The 22661-nt window shown below is 36.6% G+C and overlaps 1 protein-coding gene across 3 annotated transcripts in view; it reads right to left on the reverse strand.

Moving 5' to 3' along the window:
* Nucleotides 1-22661, reverse strand: part of TDRD15 (tudor domain containing 15) — an 84812-nt gene that overhangs the window by 13927 nt on the left and 48224 nt on the right. For 2 of the 3 annotated variants that reach the window (XM_070799085.1, XM_070799084.1), the window contains one exon: nucleotides 2550-21431. The exons of the other annotated variant lie outside the window; for it this stretch is intronic. In XM_070799085.1, the coding sequence (XP_070655186.1) occupies nucleotides 15057-21428 (6372 nt within the window). In that variant the 5' untranslated portion in view covers nucleotides 21429-21431 and the 3' untranslated portion in view covers nucleotides 2550-15056. Of the gene's footprint in view, nucleotides 1-2549; nucleotides 21432-22661 lie in introns of those variants that run through there. 3 annotated transcript variants of the gene reach the window in all.

A 22661-nucleotide genomic window follows, 5' to 3' on the forward strand; every position in this document is an offset into this window, starting at 1 on the left:
ATACAAAAACAGACCATGATTTCCACTGACAACCATTAAAAGAAAAGAAAGCAACATTACTTCTTTACTGTTGGCAATATTAGGTGGTAAAACTTTTTAAAACATAAAAAGTAATAAGGGAAATATGCAATAGTCAAGATAGCAGTTCAGTTGGAAAAGGCATAAATATCAAAAAGGAGAGGGAAAGAACTTCTGAAGTTTTGGCAATGTTCTATTCTTAAATGTGTAGTGGTTATCATCAGTGTTCAATCAGAAGTAATCCCTCCAACTGCATAATTCTGTTTGGTGCAGTTTTCTTTATGCTACATTTTAAAATAACAAAAGTTTAAAATGCATTATATGCCAATAACTAATGATGACATGCAAAGAATGTTCTTGGTTCAGGATGCTGTGCTCCCTTTCCTGGATCTTTAAAAAAAAAAAAAAAAACCTTGAGGTTTGATATTTCATTTAATTTTGAAACCCTTGCAACAGATATCAGAACTATTCATTACATTTCTTTCTTCAACAGTTTCAAAGGATAGCTTACTTAATTCATAAGCTATACATATGCATCATACATGTAATTTAAGAAGTTTAACTAAGATTTCACTTGTCATAAAATTTATCTTTTTTAAAGTGTAAAACTCAATGAGCTTCAGTATATTCAGAGTTGTGCAACTGCTATCACCAATGAACTTCAGAACATTTTTCATCACCCCAAAGAGAAACCCCATACCCATCACCTACCTCCCCTCAGGCCTTGGGAATCAAAACAAAAGTAGTGTGTTTGTAGTGAGTCAGCGTTACTTGGCTGTACTATGCTTTCTATAATTTTCTTTCCGGTACTCCTAAGTTCCCTACCAAACTATACCATACCTTTTAAGAATCAGGCTCACACATTATACTTCTTTAAGTCTTTTAACTGGTTCCTAGGCAGTTAGATACACCATCCTCTGTGGAGGTAAAACACCTCTTATATACCTTTATTGCATTCTACATCAGATCAGATCAGTCACTCAGTCGTGTCCGACTCTTTGAGACCCCATGAATCGCAGCACGCCAGGCCTCCCTGTCCATCACCAACTCCCGGAGTTCACCCAGACTCACGTCCATTGGGTCAGTGATGCCATCCAGCCATTTCATCCTCTGTCGTCCCCTTCTCCTCTTGCTCCCAATCCCTCCCAGCATCAGAGTCTTTTCCAATGAGTCAACTCTTCACATGAGGTGGCCAAAGTACTGGAGTTTCAGCTTTAGCACCATTCCTTCCAAAGAAATCCCAGGGCTGATCTCCTTCAGAATGGACTGGTTGGATCTCCTTGCAGTCCAAGGGACTCTCAAGAGTCTTCTCCAATACCACAGTTCAAAAGCATTAATTCTTCGGCACTCAGCCTTCTTCACAGTCCAACTCTCATATCCATACATGACCACAGGAAAAACCATAGCCTTGACTAGACAGACCTTTGTTGGCAAAGTAATGTCTCTGCTTTTGAATATGCTATCTAGGTTGGTCATAACTTTTCTTCCAAGGAGTAAGCGTCTTTTAATTTCATGGCTGCAGTCACCATCTGCAGTGATTTTGGAGCCCAAAAAAATAAAGTCTGACACTGTTTCCACTGTTTTCCCATCTGTTTCCCATGAAGTGATGGGACCAGATGCCATGATCTTCATTTTCTGAATGTTGAGATTTAAGCCAACTTTTTCACTCCCCACTTTCTACATATCAACCTTTATAATAAATGTTTACAAATTGGTTTCCACCACTGTAAATGACATATCTTTAAGAAGCAGAATTTGACTTATTTTTCTATCTCCTACATCTAATACAGTGACTTTCAAAACTTTTGATGAATGAAGGCACCATAAGAAGAATATAATGAGTTTAAAAAGGATGATGATTTAGTAACGAGAAGATATTCAAAGATCATTATGTTCAAGGACATAAAGACAGAAATAAATACACTGTGCTACACGAAAGCATTATGACAAGAGTAGCTTTAGTCAGCAACTGATCACTTTATGATTACTAAAAAATTATGACAAAACTAAGGAAATATATTAAAACTATTACTTAGGGTTCACACGAAGATGTTAATGCATCATAGCCAAAGGGGAATGACTATTAGAATAAATCTTAAACGTATCTAGGTTATATTATGATATCCATACCAAGAAAAATTATTCTAAAAGTCATGTAGAGATAAAAATACAATGCTGGAGACTTCTGAAAATGGATGAGAATTCAGAGTAGAAACCAAAAAAATGTTTTAAAAGAGAGCTTCAATTTTTAAAAGTGAAAAGGATGAAGAATATTTTTAAAAGTCTGTTTTCTGAGAAGACAAAACTATTTTTAAACACATGAAACTATAATGTGTTTGAGTAAGAACTATCTTTGTAAATAAAATTAAATGAATTAAATTTTTCATCACAATATGCATATGGCATGATTTTGTTAAAACATATACACACACATATACTGTTTAGGAAGTATCACAATTATTTTACAGTGAAAAAATTTAACTCAAAACATTCAATACACAAAACAAAAATAATTTTCTTTGGGTATACACAAATAATATTCATTAATAATGTAAGAAAGTTTTATCATTTAAAATATTAGAGCTCAATATTCTTATTAAAATCTGAAATGCAGACTTGAAAAAATATTTTCTACAGGATTTATTAATTCAAATTCTGTGAATAAGTCTGTTCATTTCTGATCATTTCCAAACATAAAATACTATACAGTAAGACATAAATGAAGTTAAAAGAATTCTAAAAATCTAAAGGAGTATGCAGCCCTTCGTGATTAAATTAGTGCCCAAAAATTCATTATTACTAACTTTATCTTACTTTAGCATTCAAATTCTTTAAAACTAATCAAATCATTAAAAAAAAAAAAAAACACCCACACAAGAACAAAAGCAACCCAGAGATACAATAGTCATAGAAGTTATGTAGAGTGATATTATTTTCCAATAGAATCACTCTTCTAAACTGTAGTAAATAACTTTAATATCTGGTGAGGTTTGAGGGCAAGTAACACAAAATTATTCAAAAAAATTAGGTAAGAATGAGTAAATGTTAAAACTCTTTCTAAAATAATCACAACTAGATATTAACTCATAATGTAAAAATATATAAATAATGTCTACCTGCCTTGAATAAATTAACTTTCAGGATACAAAATTTAAATGTCAATATATTCATAAATAGTATTTCTGGAAATTATTTCCTAGGCTCAAAAAATAATACCAACACATATTCAACACTCAATATATATGTACAAATGACAAAGCTTATTCCCTTAGCCAGCTTTGAAAATTTAAGTTTTTCACAAAATTCTTTGTATCCCTAGATCTCTAGTTTTTCAAAACTATTTGATTTACACTGACTCTTAAGCACACTTGTATAATTTTAAGGTTCTATCTTTGCACCAAAACACTGGATTTGCCCAATAAATATTTGAACTAAACATAGTCATACAGCTGTATCTGACTCTGTAATCCCATGAAATGTAGCACACCAGGCTCCTCTGTCCATGGAATTCTCCAGGCAAGAATACTGGAGTGGGTTGCCATTTCCTTCTCCAGGGGATCTTCCCAACCCAGGGATCGAACCCAGGTCTCCTGCAGTGCAGGCGGATTCTTTACCAACTGAGCGACAATATTTACTTGCAAAATAAATTTCAATTCACAGGTAAATGCTCTGACAATATCTATACTCCTACCACTAGAGAAGGATGTTCTTTAATGTCACAAATACCCACATATCACAAATATCCACAAGCAATAAACCCAAACCCAAATTAAAAGTAGAAATAATGATAAAATGAAAGGAAGAAAAACACCATAGTAAGAGCTAAAAAGCACCTGGTCCCATCACTTCATGGGAAATAGATGGGGAAACAGTGGAAACAGTGTCAGGCTTTATCTTTTGGGGCTCCAAAATCATTGCAGATGGTGACTGCAGCCATGAAATTAAAAGACGCTTACTCCTTGGAAGAAAAGTTATGACCAACCTAGATAGCATATTCAAAAGCAGAGACATTACTTTGCCAACAAAGGTCCATCAAGGCTATGGTTTTTCCAGTGGTCATGTATGGATATGACAGTTGGACTGTGAAGAAAGCTGAGCACTGAAGAATTGATGCTTTTGAACTGTGGTATTGGAGAAGACTCTTGAGAGTTCCTTGGACTGCAAGGAGATCCAATCAGTCCATTCTAAAGGAGATCAGCCCTGGGTGTTCTTTGGAAGGACTGATGCTGAAGCTGAAACTCCAGTACTTTGGCCACCTGATGCGAAGAGCTGACTCATTGGAAAAGACTCTGATGCTGGGAGGGATTGGGGGCAGGAGGAAAAAGGGATGACAGAGGATGAGATGTCTGGATGGCATCACCAACTCGAAGGATGTGAGTTTGAGTGAACTCCGGGAGTTGGTGATGGACAGGGAGGCCTGGCGTGCTGCGATTCATGGGGTTGGAAAGAGTCGGACACGACTGAGCGACTGAAATGAACTGAACTGAACTGAAGAGCTAAAAAAATGGGAAAATAGGATTAACCATGACCTTCCGATAAATGTCAGTCCTATAAGCACCTCTACTTCTGAGGGAATACAGTTACACAGGGTTAACTCTGTATATAACTCAGGACTGAAATTAGGACCCTACAAAGCAGCAACTGAAACACAGACATTAGTCAGTGAAGACAGCTGAAAATATTGAAATGATATTATCTAGTGACTGTAAAAGCATGTGTAAAAATTATTTCTTGAATAAAAGTTTTTCAAGATACTTTAGAGGTGAAACACATTTCCTAAGTAACACTTTTTACATCAAATAACAATTCTTGGTGTCAAAAATTTCTCTAACATTCTAGTTACTGTCTCCTGAGAAAATAATCTGAACAATCTAGATTATTTTAACAGTTTTAATATATTAGAAGTTGTTCTACACTTACAACTTTTAAAATATATCTGGAACATCTAATTATAGCAATTACTGTGTATCCTATGTACCATCTGTTGATGCATAAACGATCTGAACTTTCTTCTCCCTCTACTGAAAAAGCAAACAAAAATGAACATGATGAATACAATTTTCAAAGCATTATGGGTTCAATTAACAGTTACTCAAGATTTGACATAAATAGAATTTCTACATAATTCCTAAAAGTCCCAATATAAAAAGTAAAGATATGAAATACAGCATAAACAAATTATGCATACACTAAAATGTAAACAAATAACCATATACAGAGAAACTAAAAATAGCTTTCTTAAACAAGTATAACCTCTGTGAAACACCTATAGCCTATTCCAATGCTTATTTAAAACAATAATTATCTCTTAATCATAAGTCCTAACTTCAAAATAGAAATTTAACCATTAATCTCACACTGTTAAGTAGGATGTGTGCACACGCATACATTGTCCTAAACACTTCTTACAGAGTAGCATCAGAACTTTTTCATGTTACCATTTCCCAAAATATTTTCAAAGTAAATATAGTTGCTTTATTATAATGATTACTGGCTAACAATAAGCATCTACTATGAACCAGGTAATAGTGACACTGACGAAGCTGAAGCTGAACAGTTCTGTGAAGACCTACAAGACCTTTTAGACCTAACACCAAAAAAGACGTTCTTTTCATTGTAGGGGACTGGAATGCAAAAGTAGGAAGTCAAGAAACATTTGGAATAACAGGCAAATTTGGCCTTAGAATACGGAATGATGCAGGGCAAAGGCTAATAGAGTTTTGCCAAGAGAACACACTGGTCATAGCAAACACCCTCTTACAATAACATAAGAAAAGACTCTACACATGGACATCACCAGATGGCCAACACCGAAATCAGATTGATTATATTCTTTCCAGCCAAAGATGGAGAAGCTCTACACAGTCAGCAAAAATAAGACCGGGACCTGACTGTGGATCAGATTGCTAATGCTAAGTTGCTTCAGTCGTGTCCGACTCTGTGTGACCCCATAGACGGCAGCCCACCAGGCTCCGCCGTCCCTGGGATTCTCCAGGCAAGAACACTGGAGTGGGTTGCCATTTCCTTCTCCAATGCATGAAAGTGAAAAGTCAAAGTGAAGTCGCTCAGTCGTGTTAGACCCTCAGCGACCCCATGGACTGCAGCCTTCCAGGCTCCTCCATCCATGGGATTTTCCAGGCAAGAGTACTGGAGTGGGGTGCCATTGCCTTCTTCGGTGGATCAGATTATGAACTCCTTATTGCCAAATTCAGACCTATATTGAAGAAAGTGGGGAAAACCACTAGACCATTCAGGTATGACCTAAATCAAATCCCTTATAATTATACAGTGGAAGTAAGAAATAGATTTAAGGGACTAGATCTGATAGACAGAGTGCCTGATGAACTATGGACAGAGGTTCGTGACACTGTACAGGAGAAAGGGATCAAGACCACCCCCAAGAAAAGGAAATGCAAAAAAGCAAAATGGCTGTCTAAGGAGGCTTTACAAATAGCTGTGAAAAGAAGAGAAGTGAAAAGCAAAGGAGAAAAGGAAAGATATACCTATTTGAATGCAGAGTTCCAAAGAATAGCAAGGAGAGATAAGAAAGCCTTCCTCAGCAATCAATGCAAAGAAATAGAGGAAAACAACAGAATGGGAAAGACTAGAGATCTCTCCAAGAAAATTAGAGATACCAAGGGAACATTTCATGCAAAGATGGGCTCGATAAAGGACAGAAATGGTATGGACCTAACAGAAGCAGAAGATATTAAGAAGAGGTGGCAAGAATACACAGAAGAACTGTACAAAAAAGATCTTCATGACCCAGATAATCACGATGGTGTGACCACCTAGAGCCAGACATGCTAGAATGTGAAGTCAAGTGGGCCTTAGGAAGCATCACTACAAACAAAGCTAGTGGATGGAATTTCAGTTGAGCTATTTCAAATCCTAAAAGATGATGCTGTGAAAATGATGTACTCAATATGTCAGCAAATTTGGAAAACTCAGCAGTGGCCACAGGACTGGAAAAGGTCAGTTTTCATTTCAATCCCAAAGAAAGGCAATGCCAAAGAATACTCAAATGACCGCACAATTGCACTCATCTCACACGCTAGTAAAGCAATGCTCAAAATTCTCCAAGCCAGGCTTCAACAATATATGAACCGTGAACTTCCAGATGTTCAAGCAGGGTTTAGAAAAAGCAGAGGAACCAGAGACCAAAGTTTCAACATCCACTGGATCATTGAAAAAGCAAGACAGTTCCAGAAAAAACATCTACTTCTATTGACTATGCCAAAGCCTTTAACTGTGTGGATCACATAAACTGGAAAATTCTGAAAGAGATGGGAATACCAGACCCCCTGACCTGCCCCTTGAGAAATCTGTATGCAGGTCAGGAAGCAACCATTAGAACTGGACATGAATCAACAGACTGGTTCCAAATAGGAAAAGGAGTAGGTCAAGGCTGTATATTGTCACCCTGCTTATTTAACTTATATGCAGAGTACATCATGAGGAAACACTGGGGTGGATGAAGCACAAGCTGGAATCAAGATTGCTGGGAGAAATATCAATAACCTAATACACAGATGACACCACCCTTACGGCAGAAAGTGAGGAAGAACTAAAGAGCCTCTTGATGAAAGTGAGAGTGAAAAAGTGGGCTTAAAACTCAACATGCAGAAGACTAAGATCATGGCATCTGGTCCCATCATTTCATGGGAAATAGATGGGGAAACAGTGGCTGACTTTATTTTGGGGAGGCTCCAAAATCACTGCAGATGGTGACTGCAGCCATGAAATTAAAAGACGCTTACTCCTTGGAAGGAAAGTCATGACCAACCTAAACAGCATATTAAAAAGCAGAGACATTACTTTGCCAACAAAGGTCCATCTAGTCAAGGCTATGGTTTTTCCAGTAGTCATGTATGGATGTGAGAGTTGGAGTATAAAGAAAGCTGAGCACCGAAGAATTGATGCTTTTGAACTGTGGTATTGGAAAAGATTCTTGAGAGTCCCTTGGACTGCAAGGAGATCCAACCAGTCCATCCTAAAGGAAATTAGTCCTGAATATTCATCGGAAGGACTGATGCTGAAATTGAAACTCCAGTACTTTAGCCACCTGATGCGAAGAGCTGACTCATTTGAAAAGACCCTAATGCTGGGAAAGACTGAGGCAGGAGAAGGGGATGACAGAGGATTAGATGGGTGGATAGCATCACCAACTCAATGGACATGAGTTTGGGATTTGGTGATGGACAGGGAGGGCTGGCGTGCTGCAGTCCATGGGGTCGCAGAGAGTTGGACATGACTGAGCAACTGAACTGAACTGAGGTACTAGTGAAAACACTTTGTGTTTTATTTAATCCTCCACCAGACAATGGAGTAATTACGATGATCTCCATTTTACAGATGAAGAAGCTGAGGAACAGATCAGTTAAAAAGCTTATCTACTCAATTAATAAAGGATGGAAAAAGGAATTCAAATTCAGGGAATTTGGCCTCAATGCCCATACTTTTCACTACCATGCTAGATTTAATACAGGTGATTTATGAATATATATCACTTAGTGTTATATTTTCAAAATTCCATCTGGCATTTTGCATGCTTGTCAGCCACTCCCCTTTGGATGTCCAGATACCTCAAATTTAAAATGTGAGACAATATTCTTCTCTAAAACTGGGTTGCCATTCCAGGTTTCTTTCAAAGATGTCTTCCAGGTAAATAAACAAACTGTATAAGACATACTCATTGGTGAATAGCTGAGAGCATTTCCTATAAGATCAGAAGCAAGAAATGAATGTTCACTCTTGACACTTTTATTCAACACAGTTTTAGAAATCCTAGCCATGGCAATCAGAGAAGAAAAAGTTAAGTAAAAGAAATTCAAATTGGAAAAGAAGAAGCAAAACTGTCACTGCTTGCAGATGACATGATACAATATATAGAAAATCCTAAAGATGGTACCAGGAGAAATATCAATAACCTCAGATGTGCAGATGACACCACCCTTATGGCAGAAGAGTGAAGAGGAACTAAAAAGCCTCTTGATGAAAGTGAAAGAGGAGAGTGAAAAAGTTGGCATAAAGCTCAACATTCAGAAAACTAAAATCATGGCATCTGGTCCCATCACTTCATGGGAAATAGATGGGGAAACAATGGAAACAGTGTCAGACTTTATTTTTGGGGGCTCCAAAATCACTGCAGATGGTGACTGCAGCCATGAAATTAAAAGACGCTTACTCCTTGGAAGGAAAGTTATGACCAACCTAGACAGCATATTCAAAAGCAGAGACATTACTTTGCCAACAAAGGTCCGTCTAGTCAAGGCTATGGTTTTTCCTGTGGTCATGTATGGATGTGAGAGTTGGACTGTGAAGAAGGCTGAGTGCCAAAGAATTGATGCTTTTGAACTGTGGTGTTGGAGAAGACTCTTGAGAGTCCCTTGGACTGCAAGGAGATCCAACCAGTCCATCCTAAAGGAGGTCAGTCCTAGGTGTTCTTTGGAAGGACTGATGCTAAAGCTGAAACTCCAATACTTTGGCCACTTCATGCAAAGAGTTGACTCATTGTAAAAAACTGTGATGCTGGGAGGGATTGGAGGCAGGAGGAGAAGGGGACGACAGAGGATGAGATGGCTGGATGGCATCACCGACTCGACGGACATGAGTTTGGGTGAACTCCGGGAGTTGGTGATGGACAGGGAGGCCTGGCATGCTGCAATTCATGGGGTCGCAAAGAGTTGGACATGACAGAGTGACTAAACTGAACTGAAAGATGGTACCAGAAAGCTATTAGAGTTCAATGAATTCTGTAAAGTTGCAGGATACAAAATTAATATACAGAAATCTGTTGTATTTCTATACACTAACAACAAAAGATTAGAAAAAAATTAAAGAAACAATCCCATTTACCATCACATCAAAAAGAATAAATTACCTAGGAATAAACCTACCCTAAGAAAACAAAAGACATGTACTCTGAAAACTACAAGATGCTGATGAAAGAAATTGAAGATTACATAAACAGATGGAAATATAAACTATGTTCTTGGACTTGAAGAATCAGTATTTTCAAAATGACTATACTACCAAAGCAAACTACAGATTCAATGCAATCCCTATCAAGTAACCAATGGCATTTTTCACAGAATTATAACAAGAAAACCTTAAAATCTGTATGGACACACAAAAGACATCTAATAAGCAAAGCAATCTTGAGAGAAACTGAGCTGAAGGAACCAGGTGCCCTGACTTAAGACTATACTACAAAGCTACAGTCATAAAAACAACAGGTATTGGCACAAACCCGAAAACATCACTGTAACAAATATCACTGTTTTTCTTATAGTAAAACATAGGCAGAACATGCCCTAACAGAAATCACAGCAATATCTTCTTCAGGCCATCTGCTAGAGAAATGAAAATAAAAACAAAAAAACTAATGGGACCAATTTAAACTCAAAAGCTTTTGCACCACAAAGGAAACCTTTACACACATGAAAAGATCCTCAACATCACTAATTATTAGAGCAATGCAAACCAAAATTACCATGAGATATCACCTCACACTTGTTATAATGGCCATGATTAAAAAAAAAAAAAACCTACAACAGTAAATGCTAGAAAGGGTATGGAGAAAAGAGAACCTTCCTACACTGTTGGTAAGAATGCAAATTGGTACAGTTACAGATGAATGGATAAAGATGTAGTAATATATACAATGGGCTATTACTCAGCCATTAAAAAGAATGAAAAAATGCCATTTATAGCAACATGAATGAACTGAAGTTTATCATAAGTGATGTAAGTCAGAGATAAAGCTTACACGCAGGACCCCAGGTGGCATTAGTGGTAAAGAATCTTCCTACCATAGCAGAAGACACCAGAGATGCGGATTCAATCCCTGGGTCTGGAAGATCCCCTGGAGAAGGAAATGGCAACCCACTACAGTATTCTTTTCTAGAAAATTCAACAGGCAAGAGGATTCTGGTGGGTTACAGTCCATGGTGGTGGGGGTAGGGGGGTATCTCATAAGTTAGACAAGATTGAGCACTTTTCACTTCAGAATCTACTGTATGGCATAAGGGACTCTACTCAATATTCCGTAATAACCCAAATGAGAAAAGAATCTGGCTCAGCAGTAAAGAATCTGCCTACAATGCAGGAGCCACAGGAGATGTGGATTCAGTCCCAGGATCAGGAGATTCCCCTGGAGAAGGGCAAGGCAACCCACTCCAGTATTCCTACCTGAAGAATCCCATGGACAGAGGAGCCTGGTGGGCTACATTTTATAGGGTCACAAAGAGTTGGACGAGACTGAAGCAATTTAGCATGCACGCAAGCACAGTTCACATGAAGATTCTTTTTGAAATAATTGTTACAGGACTTCCAGAGCAAAATAAAAAAGCAAGTAACCAACCAACCAACCACACCAATAAAACAAAAACAAAAGAACCCTGTAAAAACATCCTGGAGAAGGACTAGTAATTTTTACTTTGGAGAAAACAGTCTGTAAATAAAAACAATTGCCTTGAACATTTAAATATTCATATGTTATAGTAGGCTGCTGCTGCTAAGTCACTTCATTTGTGTCCAACTCTGTGCGACCCCATAGACGGCAGCCCACCAGGCTCCCCCGTCCCTGGGATTATCCAGGCAAGAACACTGGAGTGGGTTGCCATTTCCTTCTCCAATGCATGAAAGCGAAAAGTGAAAGTGAAGTCGCTCAGTCGTGTCCGACCCTCAGCGACCCCATGGACTGCAGCCCACCAGGCTCCTCCGTTCATGGGATTTTCCAGGCAGGAGTACTGGAGTGGGGTGCCATTTAGCCTACTATAAGGCTAAATCTAGACATTTGTCTAAATATTAGAGGCAGCAACTTCTACAAGCTAATGGCAGAAAGCAAAGAGGAACTAAAGAGCCTCTTGATGAAAAGGAGAGTGAAAAAGCTCAACATTCAAAAAACTAAGAGCATGGCATCTGGTCCCATCACTTCATAGCAAATAGATGGGGAAAAAGTGGAAAAAGTACGATTTCATTTTCTTGGGCTCCAAAATCACTGCAGATGGTGACTGTAGCCATGAAATTAAAAGATGTTTGCTCCTTGAAAGAAAAGCTATGACAAACCTAGATAGTGTATTAAAAAGCAGAGACATCACTTTGCCAACAAAGGTCCATATTGTCAAAGCTATGGTTTTTCTAGTACTCATGTATGGATGTGAGAGTTGGACTATAAAGAAGGCTGAGTACTGAAGAATTGATGCTTTTGAACCGTGGTGTTGGACAAGACTCTTGAGCATCCCCTGGACTGCAAGATCACACCAATCAATCCTAAAGGAAAGCAACCCCAAATATTCATTGGAAGAACTAATGCTGAAGCTGATGCTCCAATATTTTGGCCACCTGATGCAAAAGAGCTGACTCATTGGAAAAGACTTTGATGCTGAGAAAGATTGAGGGAATAAGGAGAAGGGGCTGACAAAGGATGAGATGTTTGGACGGTATCACCACCTCAATGAACATGAGTTTGAGCAAATCCAGGAGATGGTGAAGAACAGGGAAGCCTGGTGTGCTGCAGTTCATGGGATCGCAAAGAGTCAAACATGACTTAGCAACTGAACAACAACAAACTTCTATAACTAAAACAATACCTGAGCAAGAAGAAATAAATGCATTATATACTTCTAGGCCATTTCTAATACAATGTCCATTACCTTAAATTAGATTTAGCAGAGGATTAGTCTGACTTATTATGTATAGTCTGGACTCCAAATACAGAAACAATTCTAAACATTTTCTCCACATAAAAATACAAAATTACTATTTTCTCCACAATTCAAGAAGCTATCTATAGTAATTTCTAGAATAGCAATTCTGTACCTTAGCTATATATCAGAATCACTTGGGGAGCTTTAAAATCCTAATGGCAAGGCCACAGTTTGACCAATTAAAACAATCTACAATCTGTAAAACTGACACACAGGCATCAGAATTTTAAAAAAAGAAAACATCCTTTCTTAACGCCAATGCAAAGCCTAGCTTGAAAAGCATGGCTGTTAGAGTCCCTCTGCTAACATTTTTAATAGTCAAGAAAGTTTCTCAAGTATTGATTATCTTCAAATAAGAACTACTAAAACTATTTTGCTCTAGACTCAGACAAGCTACAGCCAATAATAGTAGCGAACAGCAGTTGTTACTATCGCCCTTGGATAAGTAATACAGGTAGAACCCAGATTGCACTCCAGGCAATGAAATCAGTTTATGTTATTTTCTTATTTTGTTTTGTTTTAAAACTATGATGATAGCAAATCTATCGTGCTATTCTTTGTCCATAAAACAATATATTTTTGTATCACTGAAGTTATGATCTTTCCTTAGAAGGGACTTCAAATTTTTTAGAAGTATAATTTAATGTTTGATTCTCTAACTCCTTTTATAACTGTTACTTTCAACACTTTAAGTTTTTGACTCACTGTGTGCTAAGGATGCAGGAGGTGGGATAGACATGGTGACCAAAAGTGGGATCTTAAAGAATTTGATGAGCAAAACAAAGAAAGCAAAAACGTTCACAGGTAAAGGAACAATAAAAGATACGTAAGTGCCAAAATAAATGGACTGATGGTCAGGAGTTTTATAGAAAAACTCTTTCTAAAATAAACAATTTTTTAAAGTATAAATAATGGCCAAAAGTAGACTCTGTAGTTGGAGAAATCTGAATTTAAAATTTCAGTTTCTTACTTACCAGCTCTATGTCCATGGGCAATTTACTTAATTTCCCTGAGCCTTAGTGTAAAATATTCATAATAATTTTGGGGGAGAAGGACACTTCTCATTCCTGATCTTCCTCCATGTGAAGTATTCATGATTGAGGCACATTCCTAGATTAACAACCCTCTGGTCTCATTCCATCCTTACTCATACTCAAGAAGTCGAGGCAATCTGTTTCATTTACAGTGAGAAAGATCTATGTTTTATTAGTCTCTTCCTCCTTCCTCTCTCCCTTTATAGATATGGCTACCTCAAGCTGTAAATTTTACATGGGTAAGCCCTCATGGAGAAACTCTCCTCTGTGCCTACGTGGGTTAAGCCTATATTATAGATTCAGTATTGGGAAACCCATATACCCATGTATGTAAGCCACATTAAAATATTGTTTTGTTTTTAATAAATGTAGTATATTGCTCAATTGTCTTTCTGCTTGTCTCTGTAAGGTGGTTTTGAATTCAGGCAAGGAAGTAGGATACTAGTTATTAGTTTACATCTTAGTAAAGTTTAAAAGAGTGGTGGAAAGCTTTAAATAAGCTAATATGTATAACTCCACCTAGTACCTGGGAACATAATAAGCATTCGACCATTATTGCTATTATGATAAAAGAGTGATTCAAAAATTAGAAAAAAAGGGCCCATATTACAGCATTTATCAATTCACTATAAAACATCTAATATGAATTCAAATGAAATATTCTTTCTAAAATATATTAAAAATAAGATACCTCCATTCATTGAAACAATGTAACCTGTTATACTAGTTATAATGTGGAATAATATACAAGTTGGAGCATTCATTAAGCATAGAATATTCTTTATAACCTATAAATCCTCACTAATTCATATATAAAATGAAATATAACATGCATAAGCAAAAAAAAGATAATATTCCACACAGAATATTAAAATTTTAACTCTAGCACATAGGCTATTAAAAATTTAATGTTTACAAACAGCTTGATGTCTAAAAGTTTTCAGATGAATATGCTAGAGTCAGTTTATTCTACAAGTTTAATTACATTGTCAATATGCTAAAAATCACATTCAAAAAACCTCAAGATATATTTAATGTGATAAGAATCAAAGTATAATGCACCTTCAAAATGCACCCAGGAAACTCTCTAACAGTAGTAAGATCAATCTGAGATCTGTGAACCTTCAGGAGTTTTGAGAAACCCCTGAAGTTTGCAAAATGTCATGCACGTGTTCATGCATATGTGGTTCAAATCCTCTACCTTCATTACATTCACAAAGCATTCATAAAAGGTAAAAATAGCAAAGCATCATTTTATAATTCAAGTGATCTCTTCTAGTTATCCATTTATTCAAATTTTTAGTAAAATCTTGCAGGGCATTTTCAACTTGAATAATTTTAGTAAATAACAAACCTTTAAATAATCAAAAATAGAATCTACAAAATCTACAAAAAAGAATGATTTCTTTAAAAATGTCCACTTACCTTTCAAATGTTTTGATACCATTACTTCATTAACATGCAGTGCTTTTCCTGTTGTTCTTAAGTCCACTGTATTATTTTCCTGCAATCCTTCACTTAGCTTTGCAAAAATGGTTTCAATGCAATTGGTGTTATTCTTCAAACCATTAGGTAGTTCCCAAAATGAAGCTGTTGCATATGTATCAAATGTAATGGTACTTTGGGGATTATGTTTTCCAGTATCAACCTTCTTCCTCCTCAGTACTGAGTTTCCAGACTGTAATCTTCTAGTAATATGGCTTTTCCTTAAGAGGTGTTTATAGATGTCTTTCCTCTTTATAGTTTTCTGATTTTTTAGCACTTGCTTCTCAGTGCATGTACAATTTATATTTTCTATTTTGGAATTATTTTGATCTAACAATTGGCAAATAGGCTTACTCTCTGACTTATATTGGACTTCAATAGATCCAGTAGTAGTAACTGCGTCAAGATGAGCTGAATCTTTAGAATAAATTGCAAGACCAGAGGCAACTAACACGTCTGCCAAATTGTTTTTCTCATGAATGATGTCTACCTTCAGTTTTGTTTCAAAACTGTATTCCCTAAACTGAAACACTAAGCCTGGTTTACTCAGGAAATCTTGAAAAAATCTTTTGGCTTCTTCATTCCAATGTCTCCCTTCAGCAGGTAAGATACCATGTAAGATGCAAGGGTAACTTAGCCTCGGCAAATTCAGAAGTGCTTCAGGAACAACTTTAAGATTTTTTATATCTGAATAATGTATGTAAACAGAAAATCCATAGTCAATCAATGTAAGAAGTAAATTCTGATCAGAGACTTCGGAAATTTCTACTCTATTCCACTGATCTTCCGATTCATATTTGAACAAACAACCAGAACCGGGAATTATATGCTCTTGAGGCACTGTTTGTAAGTCTTCTGGTAGATCAGAAAGCAACATAAAGAGAGATTTCATTGTGTCAAAGAAATCTTCCAACTGAACACAGAAGTCTGATGGATCTGAAACAGCAGTGGCAATACCAAAATATTGCCTACCATTTTGAAGCTGTGTCCAAGTAAATGATCTTATGGTACATGGTGATACAGGAGTCTTAGATTCAACACTACAAATAATTCCTGAAGATCTAAATTTGTTTTCTTCAACATGAACTGTATTTAAATTTAAATATTCCAAAAGTAACAGACCATCTATCAAAATGTCTACTTTCCAAGCAGAGTCTAAATATTTCAGGAAAAGGATCTTTATTTCCAAATGAGCAAACAAACCCACAATGGACTCAAATGGCATCTTCCTAAAATTTTCAAACCAAATCCATTTACAAGGCACAGCTTGTCTTGGAATATTTCTGATTTCATTACTAAGCACCTTAGTATTACATAAAGGCACTATTTCATACTTACCACGATCTACTAAAAAAACAAGCACTTTCTCATCAACATACTTATCTACTTTTGATCGATACCACTGAAAAGTGTTCTTAGATTTTGCCAAGCATTCCAAGCCTTTCTCAATATTTTCCACCGATAAAAAATCAGGGTTTCTTACTTCTTTAGTAATTAATACTGTTAAATCTGATAAAATCTTTTTATTTTTAGATAACTTCACATAAAACGTTCCACTTTTTGAAACATGAAGTATTTCAGCCTTTTCAAGTTGTCCAGGTTTTAACTCTTCAAAAGGAATACTAACCAGTTGTTGGTAGGATGGCTGAAGGATCACAGAACCTTCATATCCATTTGATCCTCCTTTCTTCATTTCATTATCAACAGGGCCCACCTTTTGAGAGACAACCTGAGGCATTTGTAATACTGTTTTCTGTAGTTTCAAGCATGCTGTCCATTTCACTAGTTCATTAATGACACATTTTTCATCACAAATTACATTTACTTCCCATTTCTGTTCATGCCTTTTCAAAAACTCACAGGAAACTGTTTTGTTACTTACTCTTGAAGCAAAATAATCCACAGTTTTTCTGTCCCATATTTCATTAGGTTCATTCCACTTGACTCCACTAAGGAAAGAATGAACTCCTAGCTGAGGAATGGTTAAGAATTCCTTCTTAATTTCATAAATTTTAGATGTGCTTACTACTGCAGTGTTACCATAGTCAATAAATTCCACTTCATAAGAATTTCTTGACAAAATTTTCTTAATAACTGCTCTGTAAATGGCATTGTCACCAGAGTATTCTGCAACTACAAGATCTCCCACCATGGGTTTAACTGATATTCTCTCTCTCACTATACTGGCTCTTCTTGCATTTAGAGCAGCCGCTAGTCTGATGATTACATTTTCATTTTCAGCAAGCTGAATATGGAAACTCGCTGGATTACTTATATTAGAAACATATCCTTTAACGCTGGCATTCAAGTAAATCTTGGGTTGAGGAAGGTCTTTAATTTGTGGTCTGGCATGACTATATATGTTTTTTGAGGCTGCTTGATTTAATTCTCTGATAAAAGACTGTGATACAACCTTTACTGATTGTTGGCCCACATCATGTTCATCAAGAATATGTGCAAGTCCAGGGACAATTTTTACATCTTTAAGTTCATCTTGCAAAGACTTCACCTTGTTTTTTGACACAGGTTCCACTTTACAGCAAACTGATGGTTTCAAAAGCCTAGCATACATACTTCTGGGATTCATTAGCTGATGTGTTTTGCTTTCAGAATATGTTATCAGACTAGTTTTACTTACGTTATGGTGATAGTTGTTTTCTATTTTGCCTTTCAAGGCAACAGCCTCCTTTTTATTCTCATTTGTTTTATGATCCTTTTTCACACACTGTGCTTGGTCACAATGTTTTTTTCCATAAGCATGAAGCAACATTTTAATTTTCTGATTTATATGTTGATATCCATCATATAAGTCCACACCAAACTGGCCATCTGGCTCCCTGGACAGTATTTTTGCCCTTAATGGTTTTCCAAAATATTTATCTGCAAACCAGTTATTGATTTCTGCTGGAATATCTACATCGCTAAGATCTGACAAAAAACATTTAATAGCTTGCATAGGTGTAAACAGCAACTCTGGAAATTCATCTGAAACAGCCCTCAACATACTTTCTTCTACTAACTGCTTATTTCCAAAGTCCACAAAATACACCAGGATGTCAGATAATGAATCTGTTGGCATTGATAAAGCTCTGTAAGAGAGACCGTCCTCTACATACTTAGCTATACATAATCTCATTTTACTAAAATTATATTTGGGGCAATCACTGAGGTAACTAATTTCCCTGATTTTTGTTTCTATCATCTCTAGGTCTTTATTATTTCTACTAAGTTGGCAATAAAACTTTTGAGGACTATATATGTGAGATATATATATTTCTTCCTCACTTCCAACTTTTATATTGAAGGAAGAATAACAGTAACTGTAAAGACTAACTGAAGATGGAAATGGCTTTGATACTGTACAATATTGTACAGAGCCATGACGAATAAGAAATTCTTTTGCACTAGTAAATGGAGACTGTAAATCCACTAAATTACTTAAACAGTTTGGATATATAAGAACTATGGCACAGATGACACAAGTCAATAACCCTCTAGATGAAGAAATAAAATTCTCAAAGTCTCTGCATGCTTCTCTCGACCAACTGAGTACTTTACAACTAATGGGTTCAACTAAATGGTTAAGACTACATCTGAAGGCCTGGGCTTCTAAAGAAAGAAAATGTGGCTTAATAGCACAAAGATCTCTAATTAAAACTCTTTCCTGGTAACCATAATCAACCAGTACTACATCAAATTCTTTTTTTGATATTTGAGTCAAAATAGCAGCTCTATACCATTTCCCATCTTTAGAGGATTTAGCAACACAAGCCATGTGCCCAACCTGATAAGGATCAGAATGAACACTATAATAATGCTGAAGTTGTTCCATTAGTAATTTTAAGTCTTCTAACTGACATTGCAGCTGGCATAAGAAGTCACCTGGGCCACAAGAATAAGAACACTTAACTTCAAGGATTGTTCCTGGTTTAAACACATATTCTTTATAACGCCATGGTGACTCAGGTCCCAAAGACAAGGTGAAAGGGTTTTTAAAATCAGAGAAATTAACAGGTGGGGACTTTAACAAAGACAAGTTACTTTCTTTTAGCTTATTTGAATAGTACCTTTTAGACTGAGGTCCTTCAAGGGCAGATATGACTTTCTTAACTTTGTTTTTAGATTTTAAATTTAACACTGAATACTCACTTACAAATTTTGGACAACATTCTGGTTCTACTTCCCAATATTCTGCATATCCAGCTTGTAACATAAGAGAGACAATATCACTACTTTCTGAGGCTTCAATACTCTGAATATTTACAGTATATTTGTCATCTTTTTTTGCTATAACCTGAAGCAAAACTTCTTTGTTCAGGACAATTTTTTTAAAATAATCAACAGCAGCCTTCACCCATAAATCTTCAACAGGAAATATATGTGCAAGTGAACAGCACATGGCTAAAGCAGGCAACTCACAGAACTCTGGAAGCAAAATTTTTACATCAAAAAATGGTATGGAATCAGTATTTCCATAATCTAAAAAATAAACATTAATTTTATGACCGTTAATTTCAGTGATGACAGCTCTATAAAAATGTCTATCCTTGCTATATCTAGCACAACAAAGTAATCCAGGTTCTGGATTTCTTAGAATCAGTTCATCATTTTCACACAAATCATAATGTTTGTTTATATTTTTCATTATATCTTGAAATTCATTCTGATGTTCATTAGTACGTACCCAGAAATGTGATGGGTTTAATACATACACTACAAAAGCTATGTAGGCAGCTTCTATCTTCATTTCTACAGTTTTAACAGGAAAATCTATTTTTAAAGTATCTTTTTTACTTAGAGAGTCTATTGACTGCTTGGTGTTTGCAATAAAACTCTCAACTGCAAAGCTGTTTACCTCAGAAGCACTAGTCGCCCTCAGCCTATTATAAATTTTTGAATCAGACACTGGACAAAGTACTTGCGTGCCTACAGTCTTCAGCAGACACTTAGAACTAATTGTAGACTCTTGAGTTTCTAAGGTTACATAATACAAATGCTCGTCCTTATTGAACCCATCAAGGTGCGCACATACTACCTGTCCTAACAAGGCTTGTTTAAATATACTCAGTTGAAATTTTCTTGTATCTCTGTCTGGACTGTGTAAACATGTTAGAGAACACGGAAATGAAAATAATGGTACTAAGATAAAATCTTGTTTAAGTTTCTTTACGAGAACTGAAGGTACAGTCTCAGTACTGCCATAATCCATAAACCAAATTCTCACTTGATTATTGGGCAAAAGCTGCTGAAGAATTCCTCTATGCCACTGTCCATTTCTCCTCCTGGCAGCACAAAGTAGTCCAAAATTATCACAGGTGGGACCACTTCCTTGGCTGATGATGTCATAATGCAATGTCATACATGTTGTAAAGTTTTCTAACTCTGGAATCCATTTAATTAATTGGCAATAAAATTTACTCGGGCTCAACGCAGATGATACTTTTACACTTTCAGTACTGCCCACTGACAAAGATGGTTGCAAATTATCCAGAACATGCTGAATATCAAGTAAAGTATCGTTATTACTTAATGATGATTCAGGTCTTTTATGGTGTAATGAATCTGGCATTTGTTTGGGGAATTCTTTTACCATTTCCACAATAAGACGAAATGAATCTCCATCAATGAGTCTCCCTAATTGTAATTCAAGTACCTGGGATATTATGTTTGGCACTTCAAGAAGAATCATCTGAAGAGGCAAAACAGCTTGTACACAACCTTTCACTTGTAGTCCTACTAATGACTTGAAATAATTCAAAGCCTTGGGAGACCATTTTTCCCCAGCTGGTAGTATGTTGGCCAAAATGCCAAATGTTACCCGTGGTGGTAGCTCAAATAAGTTGCCACAGGCTGAAGCAACTTGTGTACTGTCAACTCTCAGTTCCTCTCCGCGGTCTATGAGGAGCACAGTATAGAGTTCATTCTTCTTTTCCACAACTCTTCCTCTCTGCCATTCTCCTGATACTCTTTCCTCTACCAAACAAAAGTCATCAATGTCTACATTATTGTTTCCTTTTTGAATATGCTGTATTTCCCTCTGCAATATGTGGTAGTCAAACTCACATTCAATATTATTTCTGCCTTGAAATTTCACCAGAATGTCCTTGGGAAGACATTCTATATGTGATATTGTCAGATCCACATTTAAAAGGGTTGGTAACAAAGATGTAGGATCCATTTTCTAAAAAGCAAATAATAAGAACCTATTAGCTTCTGGACTGACAGTTGTCAAAATTAAATGAAATTACTCTTATATGTATGTAAACATAAACCAAATTAGTCTTACATGTATGTAAACATATAATATCAAAATAATTCCATGTCTGTATTTATCAAACTGAACATGTTGGTAAAAATTATATATATTGGACAAGATGACGAAATAAATAAAATGCATCTGACCACTCACTGCCTTTCACACTTTCAAAAAATCCTACTGAAATAACCAAGATATGTTTAAAAATACGGAGATGAATATAATCACTGGAAAACAGAAAAAAAAGGCAGTATTTTTCAAGAGACCAACAAATCTCTACTAGATATTGGACTGATACTGTGTAATGGAAGAAAGCCAAATAAAGTCTACTAGAGAACTACACTCCTTCATGCAGACTTCTTCCAGTACCCATAATTCCAAGGGGTGAGTGCTAGAAGCAAGGGTGGATGGTTACCCAACAGGGGACACACTGTTTATCCTCCCTACCTTGTGTCAATTGGCAGTATGTGGACCCTATCAGCATCATTATACAACTCCAGGTTCCTCCTCTGAGGGCAACAAGTTGAGACGATAGGCTGGGACACCAGTAATGAAAGCCAGGCATGGAAAGACCCTGAGACAGGTTAAGTACATCCAGGCTTGTCACTAGCATGTGTAAGTGTCAAATTGCTCAGTCATGTCTGACTCTTTGCAACCCTATGGACTGTAGCCCGCCAGGCTCCTCTATCCATAGGGATTCTCTAGGCAAGAATACTGGATGGGTCACCACACCCTCCTTCAGGGGATCTTGACAACCCAGGGATTGAACCTGCATCTCTTATGTTTCCTGCATTGGCAGGTGGTTCTTTACCACTAGCACCACCTGGGAAGCCTCTGTCACTGGCATGGGTGGCACCCACAAAAAGTGTGGAGGGAGGGGGAGAGGAAAATAAATCTTTAGCACAGAGGCAAAGCTCTCTACTACAACTACGGCTCCAGCTAAGTTTCTCTGGATTGTTAGAATTCTAAAAACTGTAAGTCAAATATTCAAGAAGTATAAAATAGCCCCCAAATTCAGGTAAGAACCAACATCTATTGTGGTAGGATACAGCATAACTCCAGCTTGACTCTAATAGTTGGCAATTTTTTTTTCTATGAGAATGCGAGACAGACAGACAGAAACACTGGAGCTAAAAAAAATGAGGGAACCACTTA

Source organism: Bos indicus, chromosome 11 (assembly GCF_029378745.1).
Source record: "Bos indicus isolate NIAB-ARS_2022 breed Sahiwal x Tharparkar chromosome 11, NIAB-ARS_B.indTharparkar_mat_pri_1.0, whole genome shotgun sequence".
NCBI classification, from domain to species: Eukaryota; Metazoa; Chordata; class Mammalia; order Artiodactyla; family Bovidae; genus Bos; species Bos indicus.